The 27,343-nt window shown below is 40.9% G+C and overlaps 2 protein-coding genes across 3 annotated transcripts in view; both read left to right on the top strand.

Annotated features, from left to right (window-relative positions):
• LOC117294642 overlaps window positions 1-12,677 on the top strand; it is a 32,802-nt gene extending 20,125 nt beyond the window's left edge. For both annotated transcript variants that reach the window (XM_033777144.1, XM_033777143.1), the window contains exons 2-9: window positions 1,344-3,694; window positions 4,114-4,188; window positions 4,987-5,085; window positions 5,787-5,928; window positions 7,066-7,192; window positions 8,105-8,229; window positions 10,666-10,755; window positions 12,445-12,677. In XM_033777144.1, the coding sequence (XP_033633035.1) occupies window positions 1,344-3,694; window positions 4,114-4,188; window positions 4,987-5,085; window positions 5,787-5,928; window positions 7,066-7,192; window positions 8,105-8,229; window positions 10,666-10,755; window positions 12,445-12,554 (3,119 nt within the window). In that variant the 3' untranslated portion in view covers window positions 12,555-12,677. The remainder of the gene's footprint in view (window positions 1-1,343; window positions 3,695-4,113; window positions 4,189-4,986; window positions 5,086-5,786; window positions 5,929-7,065; window positions 7,193-8,104; window positions 8,230-10,665; window positions 10,756-12,444) is intronic.
• A 12,796-nt stretch (window positions 12,678-25,473) lies between these two features.
• Window positions 25,474-27,343, top strand: part of LOC117295091 — a 36,212-nt gene continuing 34,342 nt past the window's right edge. The window contains exon 1 of the mRNA XM_033777659.1: window positions 25,474-25,968. Coding sequence (XP_033633550.1) covers window positions 25,935-25,968 — 34 coding nt within the window. The 5' untranslated portion in view covers window positions 25,474-25,934. The remainder of the gene's footprint in view (window positions 25,969-27,343) is intronic.

The following is a 27,343-nucleotide window of genomic DNA, read 5'->3' as shown; positions in this document are numbered from 1 at the left end:
TTATTACTGCAAGGAGTGGGGCGAATTTTGAGATATAAGACCTAATCCTTAAGCACCATGTAATGGTTTACAATGTGCTGTGGCGCAATATGCTGCCAATCCAGCCAGGAACACCGGGGCGAACCCCTTCTCTTTTTGATAAGTGCACTGGGTTCTTTTACATGCGTTTACACAACACATGGGACCAACGGCTTTACGTCCCATCCGTTATGTGTCTTGGATAAGGACACAAGTGTCACGGCTGGGGATTCGAACCCACACTCTGCTGATCAGAAACACCAGAGTTTGAATTCGGTGCTCTTAACCGCTTGGCCACGACACTTGATGACAAGTCGGTATCCTCTGCCAAAACACACATTCTGCCGTTCATGCAACAGTCTCAGTGCGATGATCGTTCATGCACCGGTCATAGGAAGGTCCGTCAGCAGAGTTGCCACCATATTTGTCTCGTTCAATGGAATTAAGGATCAGATCCACCACAACCTGTCGCCCAAAAATGGATATAACCAACTACATTAATTTGATAACTCTTCTGTGATGACCCTTTCAGGCATGTCTGTTTCAAAGTGTACCAAGGCATTTTCTCTTTGGTAAAGGGCAACCTATGATGAAAATTGTTATTTTCCACTGATGCATTTCAAGGGCACCAATACATTGGCCAGGGTTGGATGCAATCGCCTTCGTTGCGTTCGAGTGAAGTATCTGGCCGGTGAAAAGTTCTTTTAGACAAAAGTTTTAACATACTGGTACAATTTTTTGAATATTTAAACCAAACATTCGGACATTTTTGACAATGTCAGTCCTGTCACACGACGTCATGTTACGGACGTTAATCTGGGCAGGAATAGTCCTCAAAGGCAGTTGACACCATTTAAATAATTATTATCATAAAACCTTTTCAGTCCTGTCACACGACGTCATGTTACGGACGTTAATCTGGGCAGGAATAGTCCTCAAAGGCAGTTGACACCATTTAAATAATTATTATCATAAAACCTTTATCGATTACGAGTAATGGGGAGAGGTTGATAGTATAAAACATTGTGAGAAACAGCTCCCTCTAAAGTAACGTGGTTTGATTTCGAGACCTCAGATTTAGAATATGAGGTCTCGAGATCAAGCATATTCTGAAAACACACAACTTCATGTGACAAGGTTGTTTTTTTCTGTCATTATTATCTCGGAACTTCGACGATCGATTGAGCTCAAATTTTCACAGGTCTGTTGTTTTGAGCATAATGTTGAGATATACCAAGTGAGAAGACTGGTCTTTGAAAATCTCCAAAGGTGTCCAGTGTCTTTAAAATAATTATTAACAATCATCTAATTTCCTATTATTACAGGTGCGTGCCTTCTGCCCATAGTCTCTGCACAGATGGACAAGGTCAACCTACACATCGCTACTTTTAACATGAACGGGGCCTCCGGTGAGGTACATTTCTGGGAGATGAACCCCGGACCAGCTGTCACGATCAGCGTTGGTTTAGTTGGTCTAGCACCGGGTAACTATACATGGTCAATCCACGAGAAGCCAATGTTATACGGTCAACGACCGTCGTGTGACGCTGCACTCCTTGGTGGTGTTTACGCCCACGGTGGTGACTTGACGGCTGCCCACAATACCAGTCAAGTACTAGCAAATGGCAACTGGAGTGGAGACTATACCAACCACGTGATCACCCTGACCGGACCGCAAAGCATCACGGGACGAACTCTCGTCTTACAGGAGGTTGGGACTATGACAAAGTACTGCGCGCAGGTTGCCAACTCTCGCGCTGTGCTGACGGCAGTGGCGAGATTTGACGAGCCGTTTGCGGGCACGGTCACATTCCGTCAGGAGAGGGACGACCGGCAGGCTGTGACGTCAATCTTTGTGGAGCTTTATAACGTCATTGACCCCTCGGCCCAAATGACATACTCCTGGAGAATCAGCAGCAATAGTGGGTTTGAGATTTCAATGGATCTCGAGACTCGGTGCGAGAGAACAAACTCCGAGGTGTACAACCCGACCGGAGATGACGTCACGACATGTGTGAACGACGACCCGAAGAGTTGTCCGATCGGAGACCTCTCTGGAAAGTTTGATGACGTCACCGTTGAGCCCATCCCATCATACTCGACGTACTACGTTATTGATACCAACTTGCCGTTGTCCGGCGAGTATTCAGTGTTGGGGAAATCACTGGTATTCAGCGGCGTCGACGGTGTTCTCCTATCATGTGCGCAAATTACGGAACTGCTACCCAAATCAGTGAAAGCTTTATTTAGTGTCAATGATGTATCAGGAACCGCCATGTTTCATCAAAACTCTCCTTATGACGTCACTAAGATTGAAGTAGATCTGAAGAATCTTCGAGCAATGGCGGGTGGTTTCCACGTGCACGTGTTACCTCCGCCACCTCGTACCTACGCCAGTGACGAACCAGCAAGTTCGAACAACGTTGCCGGTCACTTCAACCCGTACGAAATTGGGTCTGCCCCGCAGCCTGGCTTCGGCACGAACGACCAGTACGAGGTTGGAGACCTGAGCGGCAAGTTTGGTCTCCTGACGGGTCATGACAATTTCAACGAAACGTTTTACGATTGGAACTTGCCTCTTTACGGACAAAACAGCGTCATCGGACGGTCACTTGTGATTCACAAGAGTGCGGGTGACCGTTGGGTGTACGCATCTATCGGGTACCCGACCCAACAAAAGACGGTCAAAGCAGTCTTCACGTCTCCGGCTGTTGGAAAGATCGTCTTCCGGCAGGACGTGAACAACCCCGACGCAGACACCTCCATTTACATCGAGATGGCGTACGCTGACGGCACGGGGACCACTTACGGCCACAACTGGCACGTACATAAAACGGCCGTCGGGAATGATTATACAACCAAAGACAAACGCTGCGCAAGTTGTGAGGGTCATTTCAACCCGTTTGGTGTGCGGCTTGATGAGGGTTATGCTCAGTGCTCACCGGAATACCCACTACGCTGCGAGCTGGGAGATCTAGCCAAGATGCTTGGCCAGCTCACCATCACGACTACGATGAACGCCGGGTCGGGTAAGTTGTTCTTCACGGCGACTCGGCTGCCTCTTAGCGGCGCGTACTCCGTTACCGGACGCTCTATCGTCATCCACGAGACCAACGGCGGTGGTCCCAGGATAGCGTGCGCCGGATTATTGGAGATCCCGCCCACGGAAAGCACAGCAGAGCTATGGTCCGATGGTCCGGTATCTGGAGATGTTACCTTCAAACAGGACTCGGACTTCGATCCGGTACAAGTTCACATCAATATTGCCGGATTGAGCAGCGTTGCCGGTGGGTGGCACGTCCATAAGTTGCCCATCGATGGGGAGAGCAAGTCGGCCCCGTGTAGCTCCGCAAGCGTGCAAGGACACTACAACCCTTTTGGGATCATTGGTTCCCCTCCCAGCGGCACGCAAGACATGTACGAGATGGGGGATCTAAGCGGTAAATTTGGATCCTTCTCCGGGATACCAGACACAATGACTCACGTATACCATGACACCAACTCGGCACTCGCAGGGTCGCGTAGTATTATCGGTCGCTCTATGGTGATTCACAAGAGCGAGGATGGGTCGAGATGGGTTTGTGCCACACTCGACCGTAAAACACATGAAGATGACTTCATCATGCGAGCAAGAGCTGACGTCACAACAGCAGACTTCACTGGTTACTTGAAAGTGGTGAGTTAAATTTACCTTGTTTTGTCGTATTGTATTGGGTACATAAATCTCAGATTGTTGCAGTGCTTTAAACTTAAAGTACGTTTTTATGCTCACTGATCTTTGAAGTATTAACCAATCCTATATAGGACCACATGAGCATATTTAAAAATGTTCCTTTGTCATCTTGGAACACCCAGGGTATGAATTTTTTGTATGTATAATTTCCTAAAACAGCGTTATCCTTCCGCACTAAAAAAACCCACTAACTCATTACCAGTCATACTGTCCGAAGAATCGTCGAGTCCTCACGTTTCTTCTCAGGACCTCAATCACTCAAAAGAGATGTATCTACACGTTATCAACGTTGTAAAAATATTTCCTGTTATCCTTTTCCACCTTCAAGTCTTATTTGATATCTTTCATGTTTTACTCCGTAGAGTCAGACGAGATACCATACCGGAGCACTAAGTGACACCACTGTGGAGATTGGACTATATTCTAACAACGCACAGGTACGTTTTGGACCTACAGAGCCAATTCACATGAAACAAAACCCTTTGAAATTCCTTTGGTAGTTTTAACCCCACTGCCATCCCATGTTCGTTTCACACTTGATGCAATTTTTTCTATGATACACTCAGTACCGTTTATTAAACCCTCCCACACAGAGTAAACCATTTCCCAGAAAATGACTATTTCCCGGGAGTTTGCCGGGTTAGAAAGTCTTGTGTGAAAAGATCAACTAAATTTAAACTTAGTAAAATGGCTACTGTGTGATCCTACTGGTTGAAACTCTCATGCAGCCCATGTAGAAATTCCCATTTTACGAAATCTCAGCTCTTTTAAAGACAGTGGACAAACGACACTATTGGTAATTGTCAAAGACCAGTCTTCTCACTTGGTGGATCTAAACATATTATTATATATAAAATAACAAACCTGTGAAAATTTGAAATCAATTGGTAGTCGAAGTTGCAAGATAATAATGAAAGAAAAAAAAACACCCTTGTTACACGAAGTTGTCTGCTTTCAGATGGTTGATTTCGAGACCTCAAATTCTAAATCTGAGGTCTCGAAATCAAATTCGTGGAAAATCACTCCTTTCTCGAAAAACTACGTTACTTCAGAGGGGCGCCATTTCTCAGAATGTTGTATACCATCAACAGCTCTCCATTGCTGGTAACCAAGTAAGTTTTTATGCTAAAAAATATTTTGAGTCATTACCAATAGTGTCCACTGCCTTTAAAATGAGCTATTGTGCTATTTGTCGATTTTTAAACAGATGTACTTTCTTTTTAATCATCCCTTAGACCGACATATTTTACTGGAACTTTCGTCCTGGGCGAATTATGGATGGGTGCCTCGGTTTCGCAGAGGTCTTCAACCCATATGGTGTAATGATAGATATTGTAAGTACAAACATGAAATGGTTTTAATTTTGTGGGCACAAAATATATTTTAAATTATTATATTTGATTGAAATCCTCTCTGAGTGTCCTGATTAGCTTTAAATAGAAGTCGAGCAACTGGAGGAAATATTGTCCAAGCTTGATATTTTGAAATGGTACTTCTTCTTGAGTGGTACTTGGAAGGCGGTGGCTTTAGGTAAATCTGTCCCCGGAACTCTGTCCTCTATTATGAAAAACTAACATGGGCTGAAGGGGGTTGATTCAAAAGAGGGCGCTATCAGAAGTAGTTTGTACAAAGTTTACCGTATTGGGGGGGGGGGGGGGCGACGACAGAATCTCCTGCCACAACCCTTGCACCAACGCCGCACGCTGCAGCACGATCGTCATTGTGGGAGTCAACTCAAAATCGTGTAAACGCATGAAATGCAAACTGCACTGTATAACAAACGGGACATTGACCCTATAACATGGCGCAAGAAAGGATTACTAGTAGGTTGCCTGACGTCAGGTTGAATTGAATCAATAACTTAAATGTTTCACTGTCTTCTTTAGTATACAGCCTTTGTATATAGGGCGGTAAAATCGACAAGAGGCGAAAAATGACGCCAGAAAGCAACACAAAAATTGCGCCAAATATACTTAGTGTTCTTTTATCATAAAACGATATTTAACATATTTTCCACCCTAATGCTACAATGCAGGATTATGACACTCAATGCGACACGAAGAGCCAGTTCCGGTGTGCGGTCGGTGACATGACTGGCAAGAATGGCAACATCAGCAGTACCGTCAAACGAGCCGTTTTCACCGATGTCAATTTGCCGCTCTCTGGTCGGGCCTCGGGTAAAAAACATTGCTCTAATAAAATCAAGGGTCTGTCCTTCCCTGAACGAAACACTTTGAGCGAAATAATTCGCAATTGCAAAAGATTAATGGCAAAACGTAAACAGTCGAACAATCCACCGGCCATTGCTTCCATAAGAACTGGCAGAACGTCCTATGTATTTAGTTAAAACATTGTGAGAAACGGCTCCCGCTGAAGTAACGTAATTTTTGAGAAATAAGTAATTTCTCACTAAAATATTTAAATTGAATTCGTGACCTCAGCTGATGAGGTCTCGAAATCAAGCATCTGAAAGCACACAACTTCGTGGGACAAGGAAGTTTTTTCTTCCATTATTCTCTCGCAATTTCGACGACCAATTGAGCTCAAATCTTCACAGGTTTGTTATTTTATGCATTATGTTGAGATACACCAAGTGAGAATACTGGTCTCTGAAAATTACCAAAGGTGTCAAGTGCCTTTAAACATAACTTCAAAGTAGTATCTGGGTACAGATTATAATAATGTTGTGTACAACTGACTCAAGCTTTGATGTTTCTGATCAGCAGAGAGTGGGTTCGAATACCGGTCCTGACACTTGTCATTAATAGCAAGACAGTAACCCTTTATTGTTTGCCTACCTTACTTTAATTGCAACCTACCCCATACACACCGAACTCAAGCTCTGGTGTTTCTGATCAGCAGAGTGCGGGTTCAATTCCTGGTCTTGACACTGGTGTCCTTAGGTGTTTTTGATCAGCAGAATATTGGTTCAAGTACCGGTCTTGACATTTTGTGTCCAAAAGCAATACACTTCTCACACACTATTGCTTCGTCCTTCGGTTGTGACGTAAAGCCGTAGGTCCCGTGTGCAATTTGACGTGAAAGAACACAGTGAACTTTCCGTCAAGAAGAGCGTTCGTCCCTGTGTTTCACATCTAGTTGCATTTAGCTTGCTTCACATCACTAATGTTCTTTAATTATGAGTATGGTTCTTAGTCAATTAAAGTAATACACTTTTTGGGACGACCTTCGCGAGTGAAAAGCGCTATCAGAACTGTATCATATATTATACATGAAAACATCACACTAATTTCGCTAAAATGTTTTCTGAACTATTCCTTATTTTTACCTGCTTGATTTTTTTTATGAATCAGTTATGGATGTCCCCTTCCATTTGACCTCAACGAATACGGGTCAACTCGCATGCAGCACCCTGCAGCCTGACAGTGAAACGGGACGTGCGGAATACTTGACATTCCCAACTACAACTTCATTTGATCCGTGAGTAGAAATTAAGGTTTTCCATTTATTAAAAAAAAGAATTAACCTTTGCTTGTGGTCTATGTTGAAGAAATTCCCAATGGTTTTTTGTAGTGTAAATGGAGTACTGCATGGAGTACTGCAATTTGAGCACATTTGATAGAATTTGTTCAAAAGGCAAATTGTTGCACATGGTGATGGGCCGTAAGGAATAGTTCAGAAAATATTTTAGCGAAATTAGTGTGATGTTTTCATGTATAATATATGATACAGTTCTCCCTGCATGGAGTACTGCAATTTGAGCACATTTGATAGAATTTGTTCAAAAGGCAAATTGTTGCACATGGTCATGAGCCGTGCCACCAATAACCCATATTATGCACAGGCGCCATCTTGAATATCCAACGTGATGCATCTTGGAAAACCAAGTAGGCCTACAGGTGCAAAATGAACCAAACTGCCAAGATGTAACTATGCCACTTTTTATAGTGGTGCACGTTGCTTCAAAATGAGTGTGCCATGATTTCACCCAGAATCCTTTGCGCGCCGATCAATGTGCGAGACCTTTCTATTTAATAAACAAACCGCGCCAATTGGCATGGACAGCCAAATGTTAGTAAAGGATTCAATCGAGTTAACAGACGTTGTGTCAACATCATTTTATTGTCTGCAAACTTTTAATTGAACAAATAAAAACATCCCATGACTGGTAATTCTATTTACAACAAACTCAACACTTTTTTTGAATATTGTTTAACTTTGAGAAAAACTGTGGCTTTGTGCCTTTATGGCTTTCCATAGTTTTCCAACCTTGATTGGCAAACACTCCGGCTGCATATTATGTAACCATTGTGTTCATATTGTTCGGATTTCGAAATAAATGTTGAAAAAACACGATTGATTAATAAGGCTATATTTTCTCAATTCTTATAGCTACAAGTTTCGGCAAAAGATGCGAGACTCAATGAACTTTCTTGAGATGTGGCAGGTGGTTGCTGTGCAGGATCCCGTGGTGGATCAATCTACTGGTTGCTCAACACTCAAATTCTACCTCATTGGTAACTTTCTGTTTAAATAATTATTTTAAAGCCATTATACACTTTCGGAGCAGAAAAAAAAAAGTTCTTAGATTTACACATAACTTGCAGGGTTTACAGAAGGTAATTGTGAAAGACTTCTCTTGAAATATTATTGAATGAAATGCTTTACTTTTCGAGAAAACTATAAAACAATGAACAATTCCCGTGGTCGAGAATTGCGGATGTCATGACACGGCGAAACGTGCGGAAACAAGGGTGGGTTTTCCCCGTTATTTTCTCCCGACTCCGATGACCAATTGAGCCTAAATTTTCACAGGTTTGTTATTTTTTATATAAGTTTTGATACACGAAGTGTGGGCCTTTGGACAATACTGTTTACCGAAAGTGTCCAATGGCCAAAGAACGACCTCTGGGTTATTTTAATCATAAATGCAGATATCCAATAATGGAACATGTGAACATTTCGATTCAAAGGTGCTCACGTTTTTTAGCTATCGCAGTAATACAGTGCTAACACACATCGGTGTATGGGTTAAAACCAAAAGAAATATTCTTTACCCCCGATGCATAATTTTGCATCTGGGTCATTCCATGTCAGACCAACGCACTTTTTTTACCTCATGTCTTCCGATTTTGATAAAAATTGCTGTGATTGTAGGTCCTTATGAGCAATGAATGCACAGCAATTTTTAGCCCGATCGGACTTACCATGTGGTCAGGGCAGAAACCACTAAAATCTGACATTTTTAGGGTAAAATACCACCTCTTTGGTAAAAATATGTCATAACCATGTCAATTCTCATCACATATATGCAAATTTGGTATCAAAATGATGAAAATTGCATGCTCAAATCAGTTTTTTGTCAAAAATAAATTTTCTGAAATGTAGATCACTGTAATCTTAAATATGTTATCGTGACCTTTGACTCAGTTTTTGAAATAATGTATCATTCAAAAAATCAATGAAATAAAAATCGCTTGATAGAGCATGTCTTCCTTTATCAGAATTCACTAAGAAACAGTTGGGCTCTTCAAAATTTACAACTTTATGACTATTTTTGTACAAGTACCGTGATCTTTAATATGTTATCGTGACCTTTGACCCAATTTGTGAAACAATGCATCATTCCAAAAATCAACAAAATAAAAATCACTTGATAGAACATGTTTTCCTCTATCACAATCAATCAAGAAACAACTGGGCTCTTCAAAATTTACAATTTTATTACCATTTTTGTACAGTTGTTAGGTCACAAACTAGTCAATTTATATACTTTACATAACAAATCCACCAACAAACCTCACTCTTCTGTTTCTAAAGTTACTTAAAGTGTTCATGGTTTGCGATTTGTTTCTTGTTGAGGGCTGATGTGGTCTAACCAGAATCAGAATTTAAACTATCAGCAGTGACACACCCAGGATTTATTATTTTTGGGGGGTGGGCCATATTTTCCCCAAAAATTTCTTTCGAAGATTGTAAAACAAAAAATCAAAACAAATCAAACAAACAAATTGAATACCTTGGAGGGGCTGGGATCAATTCCCCAGACCTATCGTCCCCCCCCCCTTTCGGGTGCACCACTGTGATTATTAGTGATCCCAGTTAGGGATTACATCAAGGTTGAGATGGAGAAGCTGTCTGCCTTTCTTCAGTAGATCACAAACTTATGCAGTCTTACTTTAACCCCATGTGATGAATCTTGAGCAACAAATTAATGCATAGTAACTTTCTGAGAAATCCTCAAGAACAATTTGTTCACCATGCTGCAACTCTGACTTCAGTGCCCATTTTAATAGAGCTGCTCAGCAGCAGATTTTGTGCTAACTGTGCGATTTCCATTTAACCGTATAGCACACGAAAAGGCATGCTAACCTTCCGATGAAGTCAGAGTTGCAGCATGGTGACATTTTTTGTTTACCATCTTGGAAAGAATTTTGTTTTAGAAAAACCACATGGACAGTCCGATCGGGCTGAAAATTGGTGTGCATTCATTGCTCTTTAGGACCTACAAGCACAGCAATTTTTATCAAAATCGGAAGACATGAGGTAAAAAAGTGCGTTGGTCTGACATGGGATGACCCATCTATTATATCGTTGCGGTACCCGCTGCCAAAACATAGGATTCGAACTGCCTCTAGCTACCGGGCAATCTCGGTAGTGTAGTTGGTAAAACACTGCTCTAGAATTGCAAGCGTCGTGGGTTCAAATCCCACCCGAGTAACATGCCTGTGATATTTTCTTTTTCGCAGGACTAGGGAAAGTACTGAGTATACAGTACTAACACACATCGGTGTATGGGTAAAAACCAAACATAATATACATTGAAATAGTGATGATACAATAAATAAAAGGGTTGATACAAAAATATAAAAGTGTTGATAAATATCCATAATTATTACATAAATAAAACTGTACAAACAGAATGAGCTGAACTTTTTGCCTCTGTATTACAGGGCCAAACGCTGATGAAATGCACAACGAATTCAAGAGGATGGAACAGGCTGGTAACCTCGGCGAGTACTCACCCACGTCATTATGCAAAGGTAAGACGACAGGGAACTCGACGGTCAGCAATTGGTGCGCTCGGAGTTTGCTATTTATGGTCAAGCTTGCTCATGAACCAGGGGTCGATTTCACAAAGAGTTAGGACTCATCTTATCTCGAGGTAGGACGAGTAACTCGTCCTAACTTAGGATTAATCTTATGGTCTGAATGCTAGAGTGTAGGGTTGGGACTCGTCCTTTATTCCTAAGATTAGTCTTAAGTTACGAAGAATGTTGTAAAATCGACGGCAGGTGGTTTAGAGCATCGAATTCAAGTTCTTGTGGTTAAATCATCGAAGTGTGGGTTCGAATCCCGGTTATGACACTTGTGTCCTTGAGCAAGATGCTTTACTGAGCTGAGAAAGTTTAAATGAATGCCATGCAAAACTGTCCGCTCCGGACACTTTTGCATATGCAATCGTGTCCGGGGCTATGCAAAAACCGTCCGGCGGACATGTACATCAATGAACATGTATGTGCGCGCTTAAGCGAGCGTGCATGCACCGAACCTACGTATGCAGCATGAATATTCACGTATTTTATGATTGCAGCGAATACCCAACGGCCAAACATTTTCCATGTCATTCATGACATGCACTTAGCTGGTAAAAAAAAATGGCGAACGTGTTCCGTCGACCAATGGCGTTTAATTTACTGCAAGGACGGTTTTGCACGGGAGCGGACACAACTGCATATGCAAATGTGTCCGGGCGGACACAATTGCATTATGCAGCAGCGTCCGGGCGGACACGATTGCATATGCAAAACCGTCCGGTGGACATTATTGCATATGCCATAATGTCCTCCGGATAGTATTGCATAGAAGACATAATTGAATGCGACACCGATCATTGTAAAATAACTTTTATACGAACTTGTTAATAATAATAATGTTGACCGGTAGGCCTACTCTCGTTCGTTGAAACATGTGTTTGGTACCAGGCAACATCGACCCCAGTCGACAAAATGTTTTGTGTGAACTAGGTCTCATTTGAACCTCGTAAAATCATTTACCTTCTTATTTACACTGGTTTACACAAAACAAATAAAATGACTCTATACATCGAGATTATACACTTTTCTTTAAAGGCAGTGGACACTATTGGTATATACTCAAAAAATTGTTAGCATAAAACTTTACTTGGTATTGAGTAATGATAATGATAGTTTGGGAGAGGATGATAGTATAAAACATTGTGAGAAACGGCTCCCTCTGAAGTCACGTTTTCGAGAAAGAAGTTATTTTCCACAAATTTGATTTCGAGACCTCAGAATTAGATTGTGAGGTCTCGAAATCAACCATCTAAACGCACACAACTTCGTGCGACAAGGGTGTTTTTTGTTCATTATTATCTCGCAACTTTGACGACCAATTGAGCAAAAAATGTTCATGTTTGCGCTTTCATATGTCGAGATACACCAAGTGAGAAGACTGGTCTTTGACGATTTCCAAAGGTGTCCAGTATCATGTCTATTTAAATAAAGCTTGAGAATCAGAGGTACTTGTTTCGGAATACCCAAACACCAACAACTTATCGAAAATGACTCTGTAATTTTGAATAAACAAGAACAGTTTGAACACAAAGTTCCTTCCAATTACAAATAATTAAAACATCCGTAAAACAATGTTGTCAATTATCATTTATAATATTATTTAATTTCTTTGTGTTTTTTTGTTTTGGTCCGCAGTGGACGACGTGAGTGGAGCGCCTACTGCCATCACCAGCCCGAGCAGGGCCATTCTAGCCGCTGTCATGACGCTTCACTTAGCTCTGGTAGTACTCCAACTTTCGCGCTAAAACACAATCACTTTTCTCATAATTTTAGCACCGACTAGGGTCCAATCACATAGAGCTGCTTAAGAAGCAAATTATTGTGGACGTTTTCTGCTAAGCAAGAATAGCCAGGAAACAGTATACAATTGTTGCACGCTGTGACGGGGTCCATGGCGTTTTGTACACTCGAGGGGGGAAATGGCACCCGAGGCGAAGCCGAGGGTGCCATTTTCCCCTGAGGGTGTACACAACCCATGAACCCCAGTCACAGCGTGCAACAACTGTTTTGTTATATCTTTGTATAGTTGTTATTTCTCTTATCGAAGTTCTGTTGTCATCTTCAAGCATTATTACGACGGACTATCTATTTTTTAATTAGCAGACGAACAAGAAACAATTCCCTCATACCCGCGGTTGTTTCGTACACAGCGCTGTAAATCGACCAACGCTGGGAACGATCAAGGTGATGTACACCGGTGTACATCACTTTCCATGTTACCCGGCCCGTCGAGCCATGTATGCGTTTTTGTTGCGCGTCACCTTATTGATTCTCGACCAATCAAACTTCACAGTTTGTTGCCGAGGTATAACAGTTACAAATGGTACATTGTGTAACGCTATTTTTGGCTGATTGTATAATTCTTTTGAGAAATTTGTTTTATATTGCTTAGCTACTTTTTGTGCTTAAGCAGCTTTATGAAATTGGGCCCCAGGCAAAGCAGTTTTTCGTATTGTATTTATTTGTAATAAATCTTTCTACAAAATGTAATATGCACACCCAGTACACAGTTTGTAGCATATCCTGTTGAGATCAAAAGATTCATAACAACTTAGTTCAAATGTATAGACTTGATGCACATGACGTCATTTGGCACAATATGTGCGTCTCCATTGTTTCATTATTGTTTCACCTCTAAAATGGCGTATAATGTTTGTGTAAATGCGAATGTCCTTTTTTATAAACAAACAAGAAACTTATTCAAAAGCTCGATTATTGTTTGGTATATAATTTGGAAACGTTACACTATTGTCTCTTGTGTTTTATTTACATGTGTGTTACAAAATGGCGGACGTCATATTTTGCGGTCTTTACAATCGGATTCAAGGGGGAAATTTTGGCATGATAATTAACATGCAAATCCATTGTTTTTGGTAATGTGGCATGCTCATAACTACGTCAATAATGAAAATTTTACCTTGAAAGTCTGCTGTCTCAAAGCTTTCCAAAGTATCCAATGGTTGAATGTTGCTTGGATCGACAGAACACATGCATTCTAACAAAGGGTGCGTTCGTTTAGCTTCCCTGGGTCGACCCCGGTGATGGGTGTTTTTTCAGGACGAACGTGGGTAACTATCTGCAAACGTTCGTCCTGGGAAAAAAAACCTCGATTTGCAGATTGGGCTCAGTATAACGCTTGAGGGCGCTTGGTATTCACATTAATTTCTGTCCGAAAACTTACTACATATAACAAAAATCTTACAAATTTGTTAATTATAGGGTGCTTTCGTTTAGCTTCTCCGGGTCGACCCCGGTGTGTGGCGTTTTTTTTCCAGGACGAAGGTGTGCAGATAATAACTCACGTTCGTTCTGAAAAAGAAATACGCCACACACCGGGGTCGACCCAGGGAAGCTAAACGAACGCACCTTAAACATCCTTGTGACACTAAAACATCAGCACTGGAAATCTACTTTTTGGGGGTTCATTATCCTGCGAAAGGGTGCTTTGTATGATGCCACCTGGAAATCTATCTTATCTTGAATATTATTAATGTTTGTGAAAAAAACACAGAGATAATGGTTATGGCAATGTTTATTGTTATCTGGGTTTAGGTTTTAGTTTTTTGAAGTGCACTGCAGAAATGGTGATGTTAAAGTTGACACCATTATATTGTCAAATAGAGATACCGAACAGAGAATCAACATTAAGAATTAACATCAATAGGGTGTTAAAATAAGCCCAATGTAGTTGTTTTAAAATAACACAAATGTAATTGTTTTAAAATAACACAAATGTAATTGTTTTAAAATAACACAAATGTAATTGTTTTAAAATAACACAAATGTAATAGTATTTGCATAAAATAATTCGTGTTATTGTCAACCTATTATACGTACATTTTGATTCTATTTTGGTATATTTTAATGTGTCAATTTTAACATCCCAGTTTTGTGCAGTATATGTTTCCGAAATAACTTGTATCCCTTTTATACAGAAGTGTAAATGTTCTTGAAAATCATCTATATTTATAATAAACCAGTATTTAAAAACAATCAAGTTATTTTATGCTTAACTGTTTTCTAGTGTACGGCAATTTTGTTTCACGTAGCCGCCCCACCTCAACTTTCAATGAGCTGCTTAAGCAGAAAAAAAGCAGCTTAGTATGCTCGGTCTACCAGAATAGGGTTACCAACCAAAATACCGTGTCACCATGTACAAAATGTGACTGGTATCTTGCGACATTTTGCTCAGCAATAACTTTTAAGCAATATTTTCTGCTGCACCAGCTCTATGAAATTGGGTACAGTCTTTGGTCTAGTGGTAGAACTGTTTGCCTCTGGAGTAAATTTCAAATCCCAGGTGAGGTCTACAATTTTGTTGTTACAACTTAGATTTCAAAATTTGTTGGGGGACGGAAATTTATTAGTAGGATTTTTCCAGGATATTTTAACTGACTGAGTTGGTCTAGTGGTAGAACTGTTTGCCTCTGGAGTAGGAGGTCCCTGGTTCAAATCCCAGGTGAGGTCTACAATTTTGTTGTTACAACTTAGATTTCAAAACTTGTTGGGGGACGGCAATTTATTAGTAGGATTTTTCTAGGATATTTTAACTGACCGAGCTGGTCTAGTGGTAGAACTGTTTGCCTCTGGAGTAGGAGGTCCCTGGTTCAAATCCCAGGTGAGGTCTACAATTTTGTTGTTACAACTTAGATTTCAAAATTTGTTGGGGGACGGAAATTTATTAGTAGGATTTTTCCAGGATATTTTAACTGACCGAGTTGGTCTAGTGGTAGAACTGTTTGCCTCTGGAGTAGGAGGTCCCTGGTTCAAATCCCAGGTGAGGTCTACAATTTTGTTGTTACAACTTAGATTTCAAAATTTGTTGGGGGACGGAAATTTATTAGTAGGATTTTTCCAGGATATTTTAACTGACCGAGTTGGTCTAGTGGTAGAACTGTTTGCCTCCGGAGTCGGAGGTCCCTGGTTCAAATCCCAGGTGAGGTCTACAATTTTGTTGTTACAACTTAGATTTCAAAATTTGTTGGGGGACGGAAATTTATTAGTAGGATTTTTCCAGGATATTTTAACTGACCGAGTTGGTCTAGTGGTAGAACTGTTTGCCTCTGGAGTAGGAGGTCCCTGGTTCAAATCCCAGGTGAGGTCTACAATTTTGTTGTTACAACTTAGATTTCAAAATTTGTTGGGGGACGGAAATTTATTAGTAGGATTTTTCCAGGATATTTTAACTGACCGAGTTGGTCTAGTGGTAGAACTGTTTGCCTCTGGAGTAGGAGGTCCCTGGTTCAAATCCCAGGTGAGGTCTACAATTTTGTTGTTACAACTTAGATTTCAAAATTTGTTGGGGGACGGAAATTTATTAGTAGGATTTTTCCAGGATATTTTAACTGACCGAGTTGGTCTAGTGGTAGAACTGTTTGCCTCCGGAGTCGGAGGTCCCTGGTTCAAATCCCAGGTGAGGTCTACAATTTTGTTGTTACAACTTAGATTTCAAAATTTGTTGGGGGACGGAAATTTATTAGTAGGATTTTTCCAGGATATTTTAACTGACCGAGTTGGTCTAGTGGTAGAACTGTTTGCCTCTGGAGTAGGAGGTCCCTGGTTCAAATCCCAGGTGAGGTCTACAATTTTGTTGTTACAACTTAGATTTCAAAATTTGTTGGGGGACGGAAATTTATTAGTAGGATTTTTCCAGGATATTTTAACTGACCGAGTTGGTCTAGTGGTAGAACTGTTTGCCTCTGGAGTAGGAGGTCCCTGGTTCAAATCCCAGGTGAGGTCTACAATTTTGTTGTTACAACTTAGATTTCAAAATTTGTTGGGGGACGGAAATTTATTAGTAGGATTTTTCCAGGATATTTTAACTGACCGAGTTGGTCTAGTGGTAGAACTGTTTGCCTCCGGAGTCGGAGGTCCCTGGTTCAAATCCCAGGTGAGGTCTACAATTTTGTTGTTACAACTTAGATTTCAAAATTTGTTGGGGGACGGAAATTTATTAGTAGGATTTTTCCAGGATATTTTAACTGACCGAGTTGGTCTAGTGGTAGAACTGTTTGCCTCCGGAGTCGGAGGTCCCTGGTTCAAATCCCAGGTGAGGTCTACAATTTTGTTGTTACAACTTAGATTTCAAAATTTGTTGGGGGACGGAAATTTATTAGTAGGATTTTCCAGGATATTTTAACTGACCGAGTTGGTCTAGTGGTAGAACTGTTTGCCTCTGGAGTAGGAGGTCCCTGGTTCAAATCCCAGGTGAGGTCTACAATTTTGTTGTTACAACTTAGATTTCAAAATTTGTTGGGGGACGGAAATTTATTAGTAGGATTTTTCCAGGATATTTTAACTGACCGAGTTGGTCTAGTGGTAGAACTGTTTGCCTCTGGAGTAGGAGGTCCCTGGTTCAAATCCCAGGTGAGGTCTACAATTTTGTTGTTACAACTTAGATTTCAAAATTTGTTGGGGGACGGAAATTTATTAGTAGGATTTTTCCAGGATATTTTAACTGACCGAGTTGGTCTAGTGGTAGAACTGTTTGCCTCTGGAGTAGGAGGTCCCTGGTTCAAATCCCAGGTGAGGTCTACAATTTTGTTGTTACAACTTAGATTTCAAAATTTGTTGGGGGACGGAAATTTATTAGTAGGATTTTTCCAGGATATTTAACCTGCCCGAGTTGGTCTAGTGGTAGAACTGTTTGCCTCTGGAGTAGGAGGTCCCTGGTTCAAATCCCAGGTGAGGTCTACAATTTTGTTGTTACAACTTAGATTTCAAAATTTGTTGGGGGACGGAAATTTATTAGTAGGATTTTTCCAGGATATTTTAACTGACCGAGTTGGTCTAGTGGTAGAACTGTTTGCCTCTGGAGTAGGAGGTCCCTGGTTCAAATCCCAGGTGAGGTTTGCAATTTTGTTGTTACAACTTAGGTTTCAAAATTTGTTGGGGACGGAAATTTATTAGTAGGATTTTTCCAGAATATTTTAACTGACCGAGTTGGTCTAGTGGTAGAACTGTTTGCCTCTGGAGTCGGAGGTCCCTGGTTCAAATCCCAGGTGAGGTCTACAATTTTGTTGTTACAACTTAGATTTCAAAATTTGTTGAGGGACGGAAATTTATTAGTAAGATTTTCCAAGATATTTTAACTGACCGAGTTGGTCTAGTGGTAGAACTGTTTGCCTCCGGAGTCGGAGGTCCCTGGTTCAAATCCCAGGTGAGGTCTACAATTTTGTTGTTACAACTTAGATTTCAAAATTTGTTGGGGGACGGAAATTTATTAGTAGGATTTTTCCAGGATATTTTAACTGACCGAGTTGGTCTAGTGGTAGAACTGTTTGCCTCTGGAGTAGGAGGTCCCTGGTTCAAATCCCAGGTGAGGTCTACAATTTTGTTGTTACAACTTAGATTTCAAAATTTGTTGGGGGACGGAAATTTATTAGTAGGATTTTTCCAGGATATTTTAACTGACCGAGTTGGTCTAGTGGTAGAACTGTTTGCCTCTGGAGTAGGAGGTCCCTGGTTCAAATCCCAGGTGAGGTCTACAATTTTGTTGTTACAACTTAGATTTCAAAATTTGTTGGGGGACGGAAATTTATTAGTAGGATTTTTCCAGGATATTTTAACTGACCGAGTTGGTCTAGTGGTAGAACTGTTTGCCTCTGGAGTAGGAGGTCCCTGGTTCAAATCCCAGGTGAGGTCTACAATTTTGTTGTTACAACTTAGATTTCAAAATTTGTTGGGGGACGGAAATTTATTAGTAGGATTTTTCCAGGATATTTTAACTGACCGAGTTGGTCTAGTGGTAGAACTGTTTGCCTCCGGAGTAGGAGGTCCCTGGTTCAAATCCCAGGTGAGGTCTACAATTTTGTTGTTACAACTTAGATTTCAAAATTTGTTGGGGGACGGAAATTTATTAGTAGGATTTTTCCAGGATATTTTAACTGACCGAGTTGGTCTAGTGGTAGAACTGTTTGCCTCTGGAGTCGGAGGTCCCTGGTTCAAATCCCAGGTGAGGTCTGCAATTTTGTTGTTACAACTTAGATTTCAAAATTTGTTGGGGGACGGAAATTTATTAGTAGGATTTTTCCAGGATATTTTAACTGACCGAGTTGGTCTAGTGGTAGAACTGTTTGCCTCCGGAGTCGGAGGTCCCTGGTTCAAATCCCAGGTGAGGTCTACAATTTGTTGTTTACAACTTAGATTTCAAAATTTGTTGGGGGACGGAATTTATTAGTAGGATTTTCCAGATATTTTAACTGACTGAGTTGGTCAGGATATTTTAACTGACCGAGTTGGTCTAGTGGTAGAACTGTTTGCCTCCGGAGTCGGAGGTCCCTGGTTCAAATCCCAGGTGAGGTCTACAATTTTGTTGTTACAACTTAGATTTCAAAATTTGTTGGGGGACGGAAATTTATTAGTAGGATTTTTCCAGGATATTTTAACTGACCGAGTTGGTCTAGTGGTAGAACTGTTTGCCTCTGGAGTAGGAGGTCCCTGGTTCAAATCCCAGGTGAGGTCTACAATTTTGTTGTTACAACTTAGATTTCAAAATTTGTTGGGGACGGAAATTTATTAGTAGGATTTTTCCAGGATATTTTAACTGACCGAGTTGGTCTAGTGGTAGAACTGTTTGCCTCTGGAGTAGGAGGTCCCTGGTTCAAATCCCAGGTGAGGTCTACAATTTTGTTGTTACAACTTAGATTTCAAAATTTGTTGGGGGACGGAAATTTATTAGTAGGATTTTTCCAGGATATTTTAACTGACCGAGTTGGTCTAGTGGTAGAACTGTTTGCCTCTGGAGTAGGAGGTCCCTGGTTCAAATCCCAGGTGAGGTCTACAATTTTGTTGTTACAACTTAGATTTCAAAATTTGTTGAGGGACGGAAATTTATTAGTAGGATTTTTCCAGGATATTTTAACTGACCGAGTTGGTCTAGTGGTAGAACTGTTTGCCTCCGGAGTTGGAGGTCCCTGGTTCAAATCCCAGGTGAGGTCTACAATTTTGTTGTTACAACTTAGATTTCAAAATTTGTTGGGGGACGGAAATTTATTAGTAGGATTTTTCCAGGATATTTTAACTGACCGAGTTGGTCTAGTGGTAGAACTGTTTGCCTCTGGAGTCGGAGGTCCCTGGTTCAAATCCCAGGTGAGGTCTACAATTTTGTTGTTACAACTTAGATTTCAAAATTTGTTGGGGACGGAAATTTATTAGTAGGATTTTTCCAGGATATTTTAACTGACCGAGTTGGTCTAGTGGTAGAACTGTTTGCCTCTGGAGTAGGAGGTCCCTGGTTCAAATCCCAGGTGAGGTCTACAATTTTGTTGTTACAACTTAGATTTCAAAATTTGTTGAGGGACGGAAATTTATTAGTAGGATTTTTCCAGGATATTTTAACTGACCGAGTTGGTCTAGTGGTAGAACTGTTTGCCTCGGAGTAGGAGGTCCCTGGTTCAAATCCCAGGTGAGGTCTACAATTTTGTTGTTACAACTTAGATTTCAAAATTTGTTGGGGGACGGAAATTTATTAGTAGGATTTTTCCAGGATATTTTAACTGACCGAGTTGGTCTAGTGGTAGAACTGTTTGCCTCCTGAGTTGGAGGTCCCTGGTTCAAATCCCAGGTGAGGTCTACAATTTTGTTGTTACAACTTAGATTTCAAAATTTGTTGGGGGACGGAAATTTATTAGTAGGATTTTCCAGGATATTTTAACTGACCGAGTTGGTCTAGTGGTAGAACTGTTTGCCTCTGGAGTAGGAGGTCCCTGGTTCAAATCCCAGGTGAGGTCTACAATTTTGTTGTTACAACTTAGATTTCAAAATTTGTTGGGGGACGGAAATTTATTAGTAGGATTTTTCCAGGATATTTTAACTGACCGAGTTGGTCTAGTGGTAGAACTGTTTGCCTCTGGAGTAGGAGGTCCCTGGTTCAAATCCCAGGTGAGGTCTACAATTTTGTTGTTACAACTTAGATTTCAAAATTTGTTGGGGGACGGAAATTTATTAGTAGGATTTTTCCAGGATATTTTAACTGACCGAGTTGGTCTAGTGGTAGAACTGTTTGCCTCCGGAGTCGGAGGTCCCTGGTTCAAATCCCAGGTGAGGTCTACAATTTTGTTGTTACAACTTAGATTTCAAAATTTGTTGGGGGACGGAAATTTATTAGTAGGATTTTTCCAGGATATTTTAACTGACCGAGTTGGTCTAGTGGTAGAACTGTTTGCCTCTGGAGTAGGAGGTCCCTGGTTCAAATCCCAGGTGAGGTCTACAATTTTGTTGTTACAACTTAGATTTCAAAATTTGTTGGGGGACGGAAATTTATTAGTAGGATTTTTCCAGGATATTTTAACTGACCGAGTTGGTCTAGTGGTAGAACTGTTTGCCTCTGGAGTAGGAGGTCCCTGGTTCAAATCCCAGGTGAGGTCTACAATTTTGTTGTTACAACTTAGATTTCAAAATTTGTTGGGGACGGAAATTTATTAGTAGGATTTTTTCAGGATATTTTAACTGACCGAGTTGGTCTAGTGGTAGAACTGTTTGCCTCCTGAGTTGGAGGTCCCTGGTTCAAATCCCAGGTGAGGTCTACAATTTTGTTGTTACAACTTAGATTTCAAAATTTGTTGGGGACGGAAATTTATTAGTAGGATTTTTCCAGGATATTTTAACTGACCGAGTTGGTCTAGTGGTAGAACTGTTTGCCTCTGGAGTAGGAGGTCCCTGGTTCAAATCCCAGGTGAGGTCTACAATTTTGTTGTTACAACTTAGATTTCAAAATTTGTTGGGGGACGGAAATTTATTAGTAGGATTTTTCCAGGATATTTTAACTGACCGAGTTGGTCTAGTGGTAGAACTGTTTGCCTCTGGAGTCGGAGGTCCCTGGTTCAAATCCCAGGTGAGGTCTACAATTTTGTTGTTACAACTTAGATTTCAAAATTTGTTGGGGACGGAAATTTATTAGTAGGATTTTTTCACAATATCTTAACTGACCGAGTTGGTCTAGTGGTAGAACTGTTTGCCTCCGGAGTTGGAGGTCCCTGGTTCAAATCCCAGGTGAGGTCTACAATTTTGTTGTTACAACTTAGATTTCAAAATTTGTTGGGGGACGGAAATTTATTAGTAGGATTTTTCCAGGATATTTTAACTGACCGAGTTGGTCTAGTGGTAGAACTGTTTGCCTCTGGAGTAGGAGGTCCCTGGTTCAAATCCCAGGTGAGGTCTACAATTTTGTTGTTACAACTTAGATTTCAAAATTTGTTGAGGGGACGGAAATTTATTAGTAGGATTTTTCCAGGATATTTTAACTGACCGAGTTGGTCTAGTGGTAGAACTGTTTGCCTCTGGAGTAGGAGGTCCCTGGTTCAAATCCCAGGTGAGGTCTACAATTTTGTTGTTACAACTTAGATTTCAAAATTTGTTGGGGGACGGAAATTTATTAGTAGGATTTTTCCAGGATATTTTAACTGACCGAGTTGGTCTAGTGGTAGAACTGTTTGCCTCTGGAGTAGGAGGTCCCTGGTTCAAATCCCAGGTGAGGTCTACAATTTTGTTATTACAACTTAGATTTCAAAATTCGTTGAGGGACGGAAATTTATTAGTAGGATTTTTCCAGGATATTTTAACTGACCGAGTTGGTCTAGTGGTAGAACTGTTTGCCTCCGGAGTAGGAGGTCCCTGGTTCAAATCCCAGGTGAGGTCTACAATTTTGTTGTTACAACTTAGATTTCAAAATTTGTTGGGGGACGGAAATTTATTAGTAGGATTTTTCCAGGATATTTTAACTGACCGAGTTGGTCTAGTGGTAGAACTGTTTGCCTCCGGAGTAGGAGGTCCCTGGTTCAAATCCCAGGTGAGGTCTACAATTTTGTTGTTACAACTTAGATTTCAAAATTTGTTGGGGGACGGAAATTTATTAGTAGGATTTTTCCAGGATATTTTAACTGACCGAGTTGGTCTAGTGGTAGAACTGTTTGCCTCTGGAGTAGGAGGTCCCTGGTTCAAATCCCAGGTGAGGTCTACAATTTTGTTGTTACAACTTAGATTTCAAAATTTGTTGGGGGACGGAAATTTATTAGTAGGATTTTTCCAGGATATTTTAACTGACCGAGTTGGTCTAGTGGTAGAACTGTTTGCCTCCGGAGTAGGAGGTCCCTGGTTCAAATCCCAGGTGAGGTCTACAATTTTGTTGTTACAACTTAGATTTCAAAATTTGTTGGGGACGGAAATTTATTAGTAGGATTTTTCCAGGATATTTTAACTGACCGAGTTGGTCTAGTGGTAGAACTGTTTGCCTCTGGAGTAGGAGGTCCCTGGTTCAAATCCCAGGTGAGGTCTACAATTTTGTTGTTACAACTTAGATTTCAAAATTTGTTGGGGGACGGAAATTTATTAGTAGGATTTTTCCAGGATATTTTAACTGACCGAGTTGGTCTAGTGGTAGAACTGTTTGCCTCTGGAGTAGGAGGTCCCTGGTTCAAATCCCAGGTGAGGTCTACAATTTTGTTGTTACAACTTAGATTTCAAAATTTGTTGAGGGACGGAAATTTATTAGTAGGATTTTTCCAGGATATTTTAACTGACCGAGTTGGTCTAGTGGTAGAACTGTTTGCCTCCGGAGTCGGAGGTCCCTGGTTCAAATCCCAGGTGAGGTCTACAATTTTGTTGTTACAACTTAGATTTCAAAATTTGTTGGGGGACGGAAATTTATTAGTAGGATTTTTCCAGGATATTTTAACTGACCGAGTTGGTCTAGTGGTAGAACTGTTTGCCTCTGGAGTCGGAGGTCCCTGGTTCAAATCCCAGGTGAGGTCTACAATTTTGTTGTTACAACTTAGATTTCAAAATTTGTTGGGGGACGGAAATTTATTAGTAGGATTTTTCCAGGATATTTTAACTGACCGAGTTGGTCTAGTGGTAGAACTGTTTGCCTCCGGAGTCGGAGGTCCCTGGTTCAAATCCCAGGTGAGGTCTACAATTTTGTTGTTACAACTTAGATTTCAAAATTGTTGGGGGACGGAAATTTATTAGTAGGATTTTTCCAGGATATTTTAACTGACCGAGTTGGTCTAGTGGTAGAACTGTTTGCCTCTGGAGTAGGAGGTCCCTGGTTCAAATCCCAGGTGAGGTCTACAATTTTGTTGTTACAACTTAGATTTCAAAATTTGTTGGGGGACGGAAATTTATTAGTAGGATTTTTCCAGGATATTTTAACTGACCGAGTTGGTCTAGTGGTAGAACTGTTTGCCTCTGGAGTAGGAGGTCCCTGGTTCAAATCCCAGGTGAGGTCTACAATTTTGTTGTTACAACTTAGATTTCAAAATTTGTTGGGGGACGGAAATTTATTAGTAGGATTTTTCCAGGATATTTTAACTGACCGAGTTGGTCTAGTGGTAGAACTGTTTGCCTCCGGAGTCGGAGGTCCCTGGTTCAAATCCCAGGTGAGGTCTACAATTTTGTTGTTACAACTTAGATTTCAAAATTTGTTGGGGGACGGAAATTTATTAGTAGGATTTTTCCAGGATATTTTAACTGACCGAGTTGGTCTAGTGGTAGAACTGTTTGCCTCTGGAGTAGGAGGTCCCTGGTTCAAATCCCAGGTGAGGTCTACAATTTTGTTGTTACAACTTAGATTTCTAAATTTGTTGGGGGATGGAAATTCATTAGTAGGATTTTTTCAGGATATTAAAACTGACCGAGTTGGTCTAGTGGTAGAACTGTTTGCCTCTGGAGTAGGAGGTCCCTGGTTCAAATCCCAGGTGAGGTCTACAATTTTGTTGTTACAACTTAGATTTCAAAATTTGTTGGGGGACGGAAATTTATTAGTAGGATTTTTCCAGGATATTTTAACTGACCGAGTTGGTCTAGTGGTAGAACTGTTTGCCTCTGGAGTAGGAGGTCCCTGGTTCAAATCCCAGTTGAGTTATAGAATCCTATATGTTTGTTTACTCTAAAATATTGTTTTAAAGTTTGTCATGTGACATTTTCTTAAAATCAGTGACGGGGGGGTGCACTTCTGCCTAATTAGGTATGTCATTTGACATTTTTTTTAATAGTGGAGGGGAGGTGCACTCCTGGCTATTAAGTTGGTCATGTGACATTTCCTGAATAGCTTGTGGTGCACTTCTGCCTATAAGAGTATGTCATATCTGACATTTTGTTGGACTTCTGCCTAATTAGGTATGTCATTTGACCTTTGTTTAATAGGGGGGGGGGTTCGGTGCGTGGGTGCGTTCGTTCAGCTTCCCTGGGTCGATCCTGGTGTGTGACGGGTTTTTTTCCCCAGGACGAACGTGTGCAGATAGTTACCCACGTTCGTCCTGAGGAAAAAAAACCACACACCGGGGTCGACCCAAACGAACGCACCCATATAAAACATTCCACAGTTCTGTAAACAGTCAGAGCGCCCTCAATCTACCGAGATAATCTCCCTCCAATGGAATTCTATATGTTCTGCACCAAAAATACCTTGACACAATAGGTAGCTCATTCATTCATTCATACTTGGCGATTGTATCCGAAAGGGTGAGACTTATTAAGCTCCCTATTGATAGAATCTTTACAATTGAATGTTTGAAGAAAGAAAACACCATTCAGTGCAATGCGACCGGGTAAAAGGCAAACGCAGAATACATTGCATTGACCCTTAGCGCACAAGTGGCGTTCTGTATTATGTGTGTGCTAGCGCCACCGATCCACACATTAGTGTTTAGTGGGGGTGCACCGGGGTCGGGTTTGTATTTTGGCTCCGTTTCACCGCAGACTAACTTGTATTGTGTACGCCATGTGTGTGGGTAATTGTCGCTCAGTTTGGGGCGTGTACATTTGCACCGCGTTTAGTTTGGAACCCACGACCAGTACACAAGGAACCTGACGAGCGGGTGATTGGTAGATAACAACCCGTAGTACCAATGACTACTAATGAAGAACGGAACACTCACACAGTTTATAAGCAGGAGATTGACACTTGAGTTACGTCACTGTTCTGAGCTCACACCCAGGCTTCAAGTACCCCACACACTGCCGGGCGTCCCGAGCCGCGGAACGGTACCCGATGATTGGCGTTGACATCAATGTTCCTCGGAGTTTTTGACGTATAGTGCCCACTGTTCACTTCGCTTGGAGTTTTTGCTCAAGGGTCGATCCAACCACCTGGAAATCAATAACAGGATCATTAACTGACTACCAAGATGGAATATCTGCCAATTATAACCTGCTTCGTAGGTAAGTTGAATTAGTTACGGTAGAAAGGCTCATCACTCGGTGGTTTCTCTCACTACCTTTCAAATTAGTGGGCCCCGGTTCGAGCCCAGGCCGAGCCCCTTGCATGTGCATTGGGGTTTTTCAGTCCATGTTTGGGGTGTTCCGTTAAATCACCTCAGACAAAATACACAACATCACTCTCTTCCAGCAGAAACTCAAACCACACTTGTTCATGCTTGCTTTCCAACATCTTGACAAAACTTCAACTTATTTGTTATCTTCTTCCTGACCGGCACCCTTTATTGTTTCCTTTTTTTCAGTAAAGTGCGCCTTGTAAATGCTGTAGTTTATTATTATTATTATTTTTTTTTTTTTTTTCAGGGGGCTTTCGGTCATTTTGGATCATTCCGGTAAAGGGTACCCATAAAATTCGTGGAAAGAGTTGTTTTGATTGTGGTTTTTATTACTTTTAAAGGCACTGGACACTTTAATTGATAGGTACTCAAAACAACTGTTAGCATATACTTACTTGGTATTAAAGAACAATGGAGAGCTGTTGATAGTATAAAACATTGTGAGAAACGGCTCCCTCTAAATATAGTTAATAAAGTTTGGAGAAAGAGGTAATTTCTCACATGTTAAAAGACTTAAGGTGTGAAGCCTTTTTTTAGGCATCTGAAGGCACACAAGTGTGTGCAACAATTGTGTTTTTTCTTTCATTATTTTCTTGCAACTTCGATGACCAATTTAGTCCAAATGTTCACAGATGTGTTAGCTTATGCATATTTGTGAACTACCAAGTGACAATACTGGTCTTTGACAATCACCAAAAGCGCCCTGTGCCTTGAATAGGTATGTAACTAGCAGAGCATAACGAATCACTTCATCACGGGTCTATAATTCACCATTGATCCATTGAATATTACCACGTTGAACCCTGAGAAAGGAATTCCCACAGTCAAGTCCGACTTTACAATCAGCCACATGTTGACCGCAGTTACCATATAATCCCAAAGTAAAAAAAGAGGTTACGTAAACTGACATGGTGACTTTTATCAACATCGCTTTAGTCTGCATCGTGCCCTAAAATCAACATCCTACATAGACCGTACTTTTCCGTTGATGCGATGGGTCAATTCAACAATTGTTGAAACTTGAGAGGAACGCTAGTCGAAACGTCGGGGATAATCAAGTACCTCTTGCTAGAGCCACACCTCTAAAGATAATTTGTAATAATTATAATAAAACACAGCTCTTATGAAGCGGATAACTATTACAATGAAGTCTCTTGTGCGTTGGGGTGGGTAAACATGTGTTTTTTTAGTTGCAACTTGTCTAGGGTGGGGCGGTTTTTGGTGTGATATGGAAGATTGTTCCATAGGTCAGGTGAATTGAG

This window comes from Asterias rubens, chromosome 9 (genome assembly GCF_902459465.1).
Source record: "Asterias rubens chromosome 9, eAstRub1.3, whole genome shotgun sequence".
NCBI classification, from domain to species: Eukaryota; Metazoa; Echinodermata; class Asteroidea; order Forcipulatida; family Asteriidae; genus Asterias; species Asterias rubens.
This window is presented reverse-complemented; position numbering and strand designations above follow the sequence as displayed.